The sequence below is a fragment of the Lichenostomus cassidix genome, chromosome 2, assembly GCF_008360975.1.
Source record: "Lichenostomus cassidix isolate B80296 chromosome 2, HeHo_3.0, whole genome shotgun sequence".
In the NCBI taxonomy this organism is placed as follows: domain Eukaryota; kingdom Metazoa; phylum Chordata; class Aves; order Passeriformes; family Meliphagidae; genus Lichenostomus; species Lichenostomus cassidix.
Window position 1 is genome coordinate 17,109,234 of NC_139482.1, and position 12,437 is coordinate 17,121,670.

The following is a 12,437-nucleotide window of genomic DNA, read 5'->3' on the forward strand; positions in this document are numbered from 1 at the left end:
CTCACCCAGGAGGCTGTGGGTAGGCAAGATCTTGGTAGAGGACATAGTCAGAAGGGCTGACCCAAACTGACCAAAGGAATATTCCATACCATTTGATGCCTGCTCAGCAATAAAAGCTCAGAAAAAGGAGGAGGAAAGGGACCATTTGTTACTACATTTGTCCTGTTGAACAACTGCTACATGTACTGGAGCCTGAAACCTTACTTTCTGGGAAGTGGCTGGACATCACCTGCTGATGTGAAATAGAGAATACTTGTTTACTTTTGCTTCTGTATGTGGTCTTTGCTTTTTCTTTATTAAACGGCATGTATCTGAACCCATGACTTTTTTCCATGCTATTTCCTCCCCTGCACTCCAGCTGGGGAGGGGGGATAGAGTGGCTTGGTGGGCAGCTCATGTTCAGCCAGGGTCAAGCCACCACACTAAAAAACACCCTTTTTTGGCAGCCCTCATTTCTCACCATCAATACTGCAGCTTTCTGAAGCAAGCCAGAAGCAAATCATGGATTCTGCTCAGATACAAAGCAGAGTCTTAATCCACCAGTTCAAATCCATAGGAGTTCCACTCTAGCAAGTGGAGTGACACAAACATAAGGCCAATGCAAGCTATAAAAAAGATCCACCAAATATATACACATAGTTTATGAAAGGCTTCAAGCTGTTTGTCATGCTGAACTCCTGTAAACATTGCATTTCAGGATTGTGAATTTTAAACAGATTCTAAAAAAAATCTGAAACTCAGCAACAACAGTGGGTATTTAAGTAACTGAGAGATATGAATATGCATTTGATAGGAAAGCATTTTTATTATTGGCAATGAACACTATGCTTGATGCTATTTAATAATCAAGTGGATTTCTAGGTATGACTTCTTTGGAAAACCCACCCATGAAGTGGGGAGGGAACCAGCAACATTTACAGAGCTGTAGCTACAAGGACTTGTAAAGATTGTTGAAGGAAGCAGTGCAGAAACTTTCAGCATTATCCAATCCTTATAGTAATTATTCAGGATGTTGATTCTAATATCAAATAAGATAAATAAGACAAACAGCAAATAAATAATAAGTTTTTTTCCACTGAATGTTCACTAATATCAAAATGCTTAAAACAATACTTCAGAAAGTGTCATTTTAAGGACTTTTCAGGCACTAGCACACAGTACAAGCATTCACAAAATAAATGTTCACCCCAACAGTCCACGTTTCAGGACCAAACAGTACCCAACTCCAGTCTAGACTGCTGCTATGTGAGTCAGGATGGTGCTGTAGCAAGAAACCCCACCACATCTAACAGAGAAAAAACTCAAGACATGCCTACTAAGGAATAGCATTATTCAAAATTAAAATGTGTAAATAGGTACTCCACAGAAGCAGACAAACCCAAGGAAATATCGGCACTCTCTAAGCCACCTCGGGGATAAATGCCAGAAAACAGAAGGAGGTTCAGAAGTAGGCAGCAGGTCTCTCTCCCCCCTGTGCCAAGACCAGCTAGGTTACATTTCCTCAGTCAGCCCTGGTCTTTCCCCCTAAGCTCTATGTTAGGAGGAACCCCCTGCGTGTTTGTGCAATAGGGTTCATCTTTCAGCCAGCTGAGTAGAGCTGACCCTCCATAAGGACTTCTCTGATAAAAGATGTTGTCTGTGCTAGTTCTGGGTTAGAAGCTCATAAGAAAGGCCAAAGTAAGGATGGACAAAACTGGTGAAAACTTACATGTAATTACTCAGTGCTTTGTAATGACTCTTACTTAGGATATACTATTTTATTTACAAGGATATAGATCCTCATAACCTTTTCAGGGTATACATGGGGCTAGCAATTACAGAAGATCCAGTATCTTTCAATTACTCTTGGGACTTGACACAGGATTAAAACTGTAGTTAATCATGCCTCATGGCTGATCTGCTGCTGTCTGCTACAGCTTGTCAAAAGAATGCACTTTCAATGATCTGCTTTAGTCCTCTCACTGACTCAGAAAAAAGAAAGAAAAAAATGCAAGACTTTAAATGCAGTAAAATTGCAAATAATTAGGAAAGAAATCTGAAGGCACCTGATTAAGGAAAAGTGCATTACTGGAGAGATGCCAATGTAATGGGCAGTCACGAAGCACCAGAGATTTTCATCAAGCTCTCTGCATGCCTCAGCCTCTGGTCCTCTGCTCACATTTGTCCACACTAATTCTCTCACGCTTTTGTTCTACTCAGTTTTATGTTTCTGCTCTTCATACTGTTCTTCTGTGCTCATTTCCAGTTTTTTTTATACTAATCTATGTAACAGAAACCTTTTTTCCTTCTTTTCCTTTCTCCTGAAAATCTGCTTCACACATTTCCATAGACAAAACAGAACTAAGAAGAAAAATCGCATAACCTGAAGAAAGATTTAATTTCATCTCTTGATTAATTCACAGTTTTTATTTCTTGTCTGCAGGAACTTCCTTAGCTTTTATCTTGAAAGGAATTATCTGTTCAGGAGAAGAATCTTACATATCTTGGAAGTTGCTAGCAGTACTGGCACTGTACAAATGGTAAACAAAGACACAAACAAATAATACAGAGCTAGTAAAATATCTCTTTCCAATCCTATGCTCTGAAAGAACATAGGCACCCACACACAAACATATTTAAGAGTCTTCTTGTCATTTCAAATAGAGAGAAAAAATGGAAGCCTGCCCATCTTGACCTTCAAGTAAGCTATTTGTCCTGTGACTTGTGCCAAAAATGGATACAGGATATGTAACAGACTGCAAATATCCATATAAACAGGCTGTGTGTCATTTATGATGAGTTTATTAACTCTAAAGTATTGCCACAGCACATGAATTCTTACTACTGCAACAAGAATACTTCATCACATTTGTGTCAGCTCCAAATTATCATTGTCTGAAGGACGGATCTGCTTTTTCCACAGATAAAGAGTCTCTGGGTTTCCATATTAATGCAACAACACGGTTTTACTTGTCTGGACATGCTATTAGTGACACATTACTGTTGAACAGAAAGTGAATACTACCCATATCATCGTGTTTTTAAGCATTTTCCGCAGCACTTTCCAGAAAAGTTAAATGCCTGTCTATACAAACTAAAGTTCGTATTACCTCTGTGCAATGGATGTATCTGGATATTCTGTCTAACAGGGGGAACTGGGGGTGAGGAGATGATTCAGCAGCTGAATGCAACATTAAACCACCTCTCATGACAAGCTCACTGTTTTCTGTGTGCTTTTTCACAACTATGAGACGTAAAAATCTATGGCATTTTTATTTCAGACGCTATCAGCTGGAAATGGTACCATGCCAGGAGCAGGAACGAGAGCATCTCTGTTCTCCAAGCTGAAGAGACTGCGAGGGCAACTGCCCACCTGCCAGATCAGGTGTTAGTTATGCTCCTCCCTGATGCCTGCTCATGGTCTAGCTTATGTCTCTGGTTTTATGTCTCTATTCCAAACTCCAACTTTTCACTGCTTTCTGTTGAATCAACAGCAACGAGTTACAAAGCCAGTTCTTTCTCACAAGCATCTCAGTTTGGTGACAAGATTGATTTCCATGGTATGAATGGGCCAGAATTCTTTCCTCCTTGATAAGGAGAGTCTTATGCCTGAGCCATGCCTGAGCCATGCCTGAGCCATGGTTGCCCACCACCCCTAGCACTGAACCAAGGTACCCCACTTGCCTGGAGCCTCCTTGGCTTTGAGGCATGCTGTGCACTGGATGCTGCCCAGGTCGCCCTTGTCTGCAGCACCATCAGCCTCCTCCTGCCGCCGGCAGTGCTGAGGGAAGCCTGAGCTCACCACACTCACAGGAGTGATGCCAGCACAGCACAAGTCACAGAGCCCTGCCCTGGCCACCTGCCGTGCAGCCATTGAGCAAAGCACTGAATTCAGTGTACTGTGAACCCGAGGTACTGCCCCGGTGCAGATCTTCTCATGCTCTGAGAAAGGGAGGAAACAGACCCAGAAGAACTTTTCCAAGAAAGGTAAAAGAAAGCATTCCTCTCCTTTCCCATTGGGAATGTGAAGGAGGGGGAAGATAACTCAGTCATCAGCACCACTAATGCTCAGTCACAGCCAAGAACTACCGGAGCCTGTCACTGTGACAGGGACAGGATGCTCCAACGAGTGGCCATTTTACTCCATTTTGTGAATTTATCTGAAGGCAGAACTCCTCTCTGCTTATTACAGGATCTTTATCACCACTCTGTATTCACTGATGCTGACCCCAGTTTCTTCCACCTAGAGGGAAAAATCCATGTCTAATGATGTGACAGAGTTTATCTGCCATATTTTTAGGTTGCAATGATATTCAAATCATCCTAAAAATCTGCACGTTTTCCCACGAGCCTTGCTAACTCCTGTTGGTGGCCAGCTGCATGCTCCCTGCTGTGGCAAGCTGCCAAAACCCATTTCTTTTAATCTTGAGTGCTGTGAATTACCAAGCAGGACATCCACGGGCTGCTCCCCCTTGGCAAGACCATGGCTTGCTCTTCAGCTGGTTGATCCTCAGATAGCAGAAAAAGTTTTTCATGAAACTCTGTTATAAATGACTGACATAAAGCAACCGTTTCAAACCTCTTTTTTTAAACTGTAAGCATCTAGATAAACTGAAACCTGTTTTTCAGGGAAGCTGTGTGTTTATAGTAAAGATATTCATTAGGAGCAATAAAAGCTGTAGGTGCTCAGCACTTACACTGCCAGACCTCTTATTCAAATGCTTAATTGCAGGAACTTGCATTTGAAAATGCTGCCCTAAGGAACTCAACAGCCCGTCTAAGAGCAGCTTAATTGGTCCAGACAAGTCCAGACTGAAACATGCAACATGCTGTGGCATCTCTTCAGAATACGTGTAATATCAGAAAACCCCAAGCCATCCACATTAAAGTGTAAAAATATTTCACAGTATGTTTCTGTCCAAATCCAAGGTTTTCTCTTTCTACAAATGTCTGCCTGAGATTTTAGGGTAGAAACTGAAGTAAAACAATAGAGAAGACTATAAGTCACCCAGTAAGAAAAAGCAGAAGTCATACTTAATGAAAGAAATCTTTAATTTTAAAATAAAACCATTTATCTCGCTGCTTTATTCTAACCCTTTCTGATGTGAAGAATTCATTTATACATGAGAATCAAATTTTAAAAGTCTCTGATCACCTCACTATTTTGCCCTGCAAAAGCATCTATGGCTCCATCAATTTTGCTCAGAGCAAAATTTCATCTTTCACAGTCTCTGTCATATTCTTGCATCACAGCTTCAGTTTATTATTACTTTGTTTAAATAAGTTATCCATAAATTCCAGCCTGGACATCAACATTTGTCTTAATTAAAACCTTATGGCAGTTTCAGTTGGAAGCTATTTTTCTTTTCCCTCCTGAAAAACTCTACTGTGAAGTATTCACAACCCAGCACGACCCTTTGTTCCATCCGGGAGATGGCTGCGTTTCATCAGCAGCGGGTGAGGTAACTCCTACCTACACAATCCCCAAAATCGCCATGAGAACTGTGAAGATTAAAAGGGATGATTTAAACAAAAACTGTCATTATGCTGATTAAAGGGGAAAGATCTTTACATGCTTAAAACCACATGCAAAAACTAAGGGGGGAGAGAGAATATATACCAGATGCCTAAATGTACCTAGGGGATAGTGAGTTCTGATTCAAGATTATTTACCCATCCCTGTTCTCCCACACATGTCCCCAAGGAAAACAGGAGGAGGGTCTGTTTCTGTGGTGTCTGTTTCCCAAAGCAAAGGAACACACTGCAGCGGTCCTGGAAAAACCTGTTTTTCGGTGTTTCTACAAGCTACGAAGGAGCTCGGAATTTACATGCGATTTTAAAAACAACCGAAGGAAAGGCCCATGGAGGTGAGGGCCGGGGAGAAGGAGCGAGCTCTGCGGGCAGGATGGGGCTGCCAGTCCCCAGCGAGAACAATCCACAGCCGCCCTGCAGAGCGGCGCAACCTCCGGCGGCAGCACACCCACGGCACCGACTTATTTTTAGCCTCCACTCGTGGAAGTAAACATGTGATGAAGCACTTACTAGAGCGTGCTGTTCTGGCACCTGGGAGAGTTAAAGGGCTGCTGCCGGAGAGAGACTGTAGAAGCTTCTCTGCTCGTGCCTCCCAACTTGTCACCTTGCTCTTTTGCTTCTTTTTCCCTCCCTCGAGGCTATCTCCTTGGCAAGGGAGGTAGAAACCTCACTGCTCTCCACACCTCTGCCTCGCCCACCCTCCCCTGTGGTCGGCATGTTTATTCCCTAATTAACTCCTGAGAGTGGAAGCACAAATCAGGTCCAAATGAGCCGCTGTGCACTCTGCCTGCTCCGAGGCCTCCCTCCTTGCTCCCACCACGTGTTCTCATGTTTTTATCTTGGTGCTTTTCTGATTGCGCTCTAGACTGTGGTAGAAACCATGCAGAGGCACTTTTTTACATGTGTATCTACAAGGCATGTCCCTGGGGGGAAAAAAGTCTAGCTATAGTAAACATCCATTTTGTATGGCGTTTCAAGCCATTTAGAAATGGAGAAGAAGCTCAACAGGATGAAAGGTGAGATACAGGTGACTTCGGAGCTGCACAGGGTGCAAGTAAGATAATTCTGCAGTGGCAGAACTAAGCTTTGTTGCGTGTTCAACACAAAACTATTTACTGCTCTGCCCACAGAGCTGTCCTTAACTTTGCAGCAAGACTTCTACTACCTAAGCCAGTTTGAATTATGTATAAATAGAAATATAAAGCTAGAACTGGGACAGCATTTAGGGAGCACTTACTTCTTTAGGAAACTCACACTGAATTTTAGTGGATTTCAGAGCATGTAATACAAGAATCTCATGTCTATCATGCCATTAAAGGACAAGTCAGAACTAAAATGGTCAAAGGACGTACATGCATCACAGTCCCATATGCAGTTAATCTATATGTGTAATACTTCATTGCTGTGAAATACAGAGAGACAAAGCATGCAGATTCAGATTTATTTCAGAACTCTAGTTGTAAAGCAAGACACACACAATTAAAGGGTAACAAACTCAATTCACAGCAGAGTGCAGAAAAAATAAAGTACAGTACTAACTCTCTGAGAGGATTCAATTTTCATCATGTACCTTTGAATGTCAAGTTCTGAATGAAGGGAGACCAACATGCACTGCAAAACCTGTGGATCAAAGAGAGAAAAGAAGGGGAGGGGGAGAGATAATTGTTAAAAGGAAAAGAAAAAGGAGAACTATAGAAATTAAAAAATAATAACCTGTACATACTGAAAGTATATTGAAGAAGAGAAGAGAAGAGAAGAGAAGAGAAGAGAAGAGAGAAGAGATAATGAAAAATAACGAAGGAAATGCACATGTGGCAGGGAACAATATGCTCTGTCAATACTTAATATGCAATATTCTCAGAACTCTTGCTGGACTCAGTTCAGTTGTGCTACATGTAGTTGTATGTCAAAGAAACAAAGACTGTTCTTCTAATATAAGAGTTAATGGCTGAAAGTTGAGCCATACAGACCCATATATGTATGTATATAAACCATAAATGACAAGAAATAACAAAGCATTCTTCCTGAGAAATGATACAACTCTTGGCTGGAGTTAGCAGCAGTCATTACACTCTTGAGTTTGTTTCACACTTACTACAGAGACACGGAATCCTTCAAGCAGAACTTAAAAATACTGTCTAACTCATGATTAACCACAACTTAAAAAAGAATAAGAGAAACCATGGTATGATTAAAAAATTCTTCTCCAATCAGTTTCTTTACTGTTCTACGTCTGATCTTAAACCCCACACAATGTGAGAATTTGCTAAAAGAGGTTTAAGGGCCAAAAAAACCCAACGATTTTTTCCCTCCAACACATGAATGAGATGCTAATTGGAGGAGAAATTGCCTACTGCTGTTTGAGTTCACAGAGGTGGAGGTCCTGTATTTTCTTTAACCTTTATTTGGCTGTGGGTGGAGGTAAGAGAGGTTTTTGTAGAGTGCTCTAAAAATCCTTCTCTAAGCAATCGATTCCTCCTTCAACAGTCAGGATCCCACGACAACTGCTGCTTCCCAGTTCAGAACATGCAGCTATTCATACAAGGCAAAGAAATGCAACTGCTTTGGCAACAAGGACGTCATTGTTAAAGAATCTTATTTAGCGAGTAATTATAATGCCAACATCACAATTAAGAGAGTAATTCAAAAAATCTTTTGAATTTTACAAACCCAGAGGATATGAGCATGTGAGAGCTGATTCTGAGAATGAGATAAGCAACTTCTCAGTATGGTATGATTTTTCATGCTTTTGCCCATTGGATACTTTGGAAGGGCAGTACCACTTTATTTTAAAGAGAACAATAGATCATTTTTCTCCCTGTGATAACTGCATCATTTAGAATTGTTCAAGTAAAATGTGATTTTTACAAATAAGCTATTTATGCAAACACAGTACAAATTAAATGTAGCCTTCCGGCAACAACTGGAAAAATTCCAGTTCCAAACCACAAAGACAAAACAGTCTGTTGCTAATGTCTCGGTAATACTGAAACTGTATTGGGGTTTTTACTGTTTTTACAATGTTACCACCCCACATGTGCAAACCTGAGAAATCCTCCTTGGCTTTTATTAAACTATTCTGTTTAAACAAATTTTTAAAAGGATTTTGTAAGGACCAAGTCCCTCCTCAATGCCAAACACACAAGAATTCCAGGGGAAAAAAGTCATGCTGCATGTTTGCTTGGCATTCAGGCATCCTTACACAAGATGACCACACATCAAGACCACACTTCAGAAAGAACATTACTCTGCCCAATGGCAGCATTAAAAGTGTACAAGTCACCCTTCCTCAAACGATTGCATAGGATCAACTTGAGCTACTTTGTTTCCTCACACCTTGTCACCTCATGAAGAATTAAAACTGTGTCACTTTGCTCTGGACTTCCCCAGTCCCAAAGGAAGGCAAACATCACTTGTGTGCTAAGGGTGGGTAAGGAAATGAGGATGCTTGAGGAAACCTGCAACACTTCCCACCCTCAATCCAGAGAAAATGTTGCCTCTATCCCTAACTCTCCCCCTCCTCTCATCATAACACAGTACTTATTTTAATTTCAATGCAAGTAGATAAATGAAGATTTGCAGTTAAAATACATTAAATTAGTCCACCTTAGATCCAGAAGTCTCTCCCTCATCCTGCAGGAATTGATTTGAAACCATATGGATATGCTGCCAGATTAAGAGCTGATGTTCTCTGAATAAACAACAGTCTTGCAGGGAAACGCCTCCAAAATCCAGAACCACAAGAGCAGTCCAGCAGGAGGCTTCTTTAACTCCTGCATAAGGTAGCACAAGGAGAGCACAAGGCCTCTATGGTGCTATGTAGCAAACTTCAGATCTCCTAAAGAAGATCCAGACATGCCAGTATGGGAGAAATATAATTAAGACCATGACTGCAGCCCACGTAAAGACCTTATTATGAATGAAACTTGAAGACATTTGGGTCTGAATCCAAACCTGAAGCATGGCTTCCTTTGGAACTTTCCAAAATATTTCTTAACTGTCTGCATTTCTATCCAAACTCACCACCACACTGATGCCTTCATCAGCACTCCACTAACCTCAGGGGTATTTAACGATGGAAAACAATAATGATCTATTTTTTCCTTTACTTCAAGATTGTAGAGGAATATGATTTTCTTCCATCTATTGGCATGCATATGGATATATATATAGTTCACAATGATGGGAAATTAATTCAAGGAGAGAACTGCAATTTCCAAATGCAGCAAGGGCTGGCTGCAATCTCTCCCTGCCCAGGGACAGGCTCCCGGGACAATCTCCTGTCTTCTGCTTCCCTCACCAACTCTGTCATTGTTCCAGAAAGATGAGGCATCAAAACAAACAGCATGAGGGGACAAACAGGATGTTGGCGCAAATCCCACAGAAGATTAGAAAAACCTGGAATTGACTTACTAAGAAATAAAGAATTGTAGTGCAGAACACTCAATTAACGTGCTCTGAGCAACCTCTGCTGGCCAGCAGATAGGATCCCATGCCTAAATGGACTTGTACAGAGCCTGTGACTTCTTTCTCATATATGAGTGCAGATCCTTAGCTGGCTTGAATTAACATTACCTGACCCCCTCGAACAGCGCAAGGAAAACCTGTGAAAGGTGGGCTTGTCACATCCCAGTGAGATGAAAAAATGACAAGGATTTCCACTTTCTGTTACCCAATGCTGTCAGAGCACAGAGGCTCCTGTTGAAACTAGTGTTCAGTTTTTATGAGTTGTGAAAGCAAATAGTTAGAATACAAGAGGCACCAGCGCTTGTACATGTTGGACTGGCATGCAAAGAAACAGATTAATACAGGCAGGTAGACAAATAAAAATAATACATAAAACATCAGCAAAAGAGCAGAAGTAGTTCCCTCTGGAAAAAGGTGGAAAACACTAGAGGCCAAGGAGAGTGGAAGCCTGGGCTGGGACACAACTCACAGCTAAGGAACAGCTGCAGAGTGTCACTGCTGGCAGGTATGAGCTGTAAGGGGCATTACATGGAGAAAAACTGATTTTGGGAGCCAGACATCATTGTAATGAGAGAAGTACCAGAGACAAAGAAAACAGCTACAAAACATGTTGCTTTTGAACTTTAAACCTAAATGGAGCAAGTGGTGGCCCTGGAAAAAGGTGTAGAAAGCAAGAGTCATAGGAGGAAAGCAAAGTTGCCAGGAATGTGCTGAATGTCATCAAACAAAGACATAAGCAAAGTCTGGTGAATACCACTTGTAAGGTAGTGCCCAAAGGAATACACAGCAGCTTAGGGAGGACAAGGATTAATACCTTGGGGCTGACTGACTGTATTAGTCATTATCCCAGAGCCCTCAAAACAAGGGTGAATGAACTGCAAGTCTGCCTTGTGGGATCTGCTTACTAAGTAGATCAAAGGAATGCATTCACCGTTTTAAGCAGGATCAGGCCTGTTGAACACTGAAATTCTAAGTCTCCAGAGGAAAACGCAGATGCTTGAGACATTTGTGTTGATGATTTAGTAGGAGACATCTGTCCCCCTGAGTCAGTCTGAAATAATGTCACAGAAGGGTGTTAGGAGCACAATGTGCTCCCTCCGCAGGAATGCAGCACTGCTGTTCTGGCTGGCAGTGACATACAAGCCAAAGTGCTTTTCACTGGCAGTGCTACGAAAGAGGAGCATGTTAAGCTTTCCCCTTTTTTTTCAGTCAGTGTAATATGCCTGTGATTTATGCTTCTGATGGATTTCAAAAGGGAGGTCCTTACAAAAGCAGAATACATCAAACACATTACATTTATCATGGGTCACCCAGGAAGATGACACTCTTGTTGAGAAAAAAAGTGGCTAAAATCAGGGAAATGCAGGAGTACAGAATGAAGCAAAGGGGGGTTAAGCCAGGACCCCAGGACATTATGATGACAATTAGCGTTCTTTAGGTTTACAGTCTCTGGGTGAAATCCTGCAGAGACATGCAATCAGCTGAAGCTGCAGGGAAATGATAATGAGAACACAAAGGGCTTGAGATGAGTATGTAGATGATGATATACAACTAAATGAGATGCTGACTCATAAGTCCTCTTAAACAGCTTGAAACTGAAGGAAGGAAATGAGGATCAACTGCCTATTTCCTGGCCGTAATGGTTTTGTGGGGAGGATGTGAGAAAATGGGGATTCTCAACAATGCTGGGATGGGAAAAGGTCAGTATAGTAGCTCAGTTGGGATCAGGCCAAAGAGGTTCTTCCAACAGAAATGTTAAGCACACAAGTATCTGCCAAGGAAGGGAAAGGGTGAAGTCTTTTATGACGTGAAAACACAGTCAATGTACAGGATCAACTGCAGGCGATCTGCAGGACAGCACTTGAACAGCTGAGGGTGGGGGTTGACACACATGGTGATGGCCAGTGACAAACGGTTCAAAAGGAAGCATGGAAACAAAAAGACTAGCGGAATTCAAACCAGGAATGCCCTCAGAGAGATAGCAAAGGAAGAGGTCTGCACAAAACATTAGGACTTCTTATGTTTCAAGATTTACGTTTCCCAGCACACTCTACATCTACATCTCTCTCAAACTGCATACGTTCTTTAGCTCAAACTCATTCAACGTTACGACTGAAAATGTTGTTAACCAGGCAAACTGTTTTGGGTTTGGTCTCCAAACAACAACAACAAAAGAGAGGGGTCTTCTCTTAATTGTTGATTTCATCTTCCTCACTGTTCTTGTAAAATAGTAACTAAAACCTTGTGTTTAATTTTCGTGAGGATTAAAGCTAAGATATTATTTTATATAATTTCATATATAATATATAGTAAATGTTAAAAGCAAACACCCAGAACTAGACAAAAAAATTTCAAGGGAATTCAGATCATAGTCCAAATTATACTTTTTAAGAGATTTTAAATAGTTACACCTTTAAAGTAAAAAACAGTCTGGTATTCAAGAGGTTCGGAAGTTCTCC

At 41.4% G+C, this 12,437-nt stretch overlaps 1 protein-coding gene across 10 annotated transcripts in view; it reads right to left on the reverse strand.

Annotated features, from left to right (window-relative positions):
- Positions 1-12,437, reverse strand: part of KIAA1217 (KIAA1217 ortholog) — a 354,324-nt gene that overhangs the window by 96,308 nt on the left and 245,579 nt on the right. For 2 of the 10 annotated variants that reach the window (XM_085050506.1, XM_085050505.1), the window contains exon 2: positions 7,082-7,131. The exons of 6 other annotated variants lie outside the window; for them this stretch is intronic. Coding sequence is in view for 1 of the 4 variants with exons in the window: in XM_085050510.1 (XP_084906636.1) it covers positions 7,051-7,131 (81 nt within the window). In the remaining 3 variants the exon portion in view is untranslated. Of the gene's footprint in view, positions 1-6,021; positions 6,208-7,050; positions 7,132-12,437 lie in introns of those variants that run through there. 2 more of the 10 variants (XM_085050510.1, XM_085050504.1) reach the window with 2 other exon arrangements.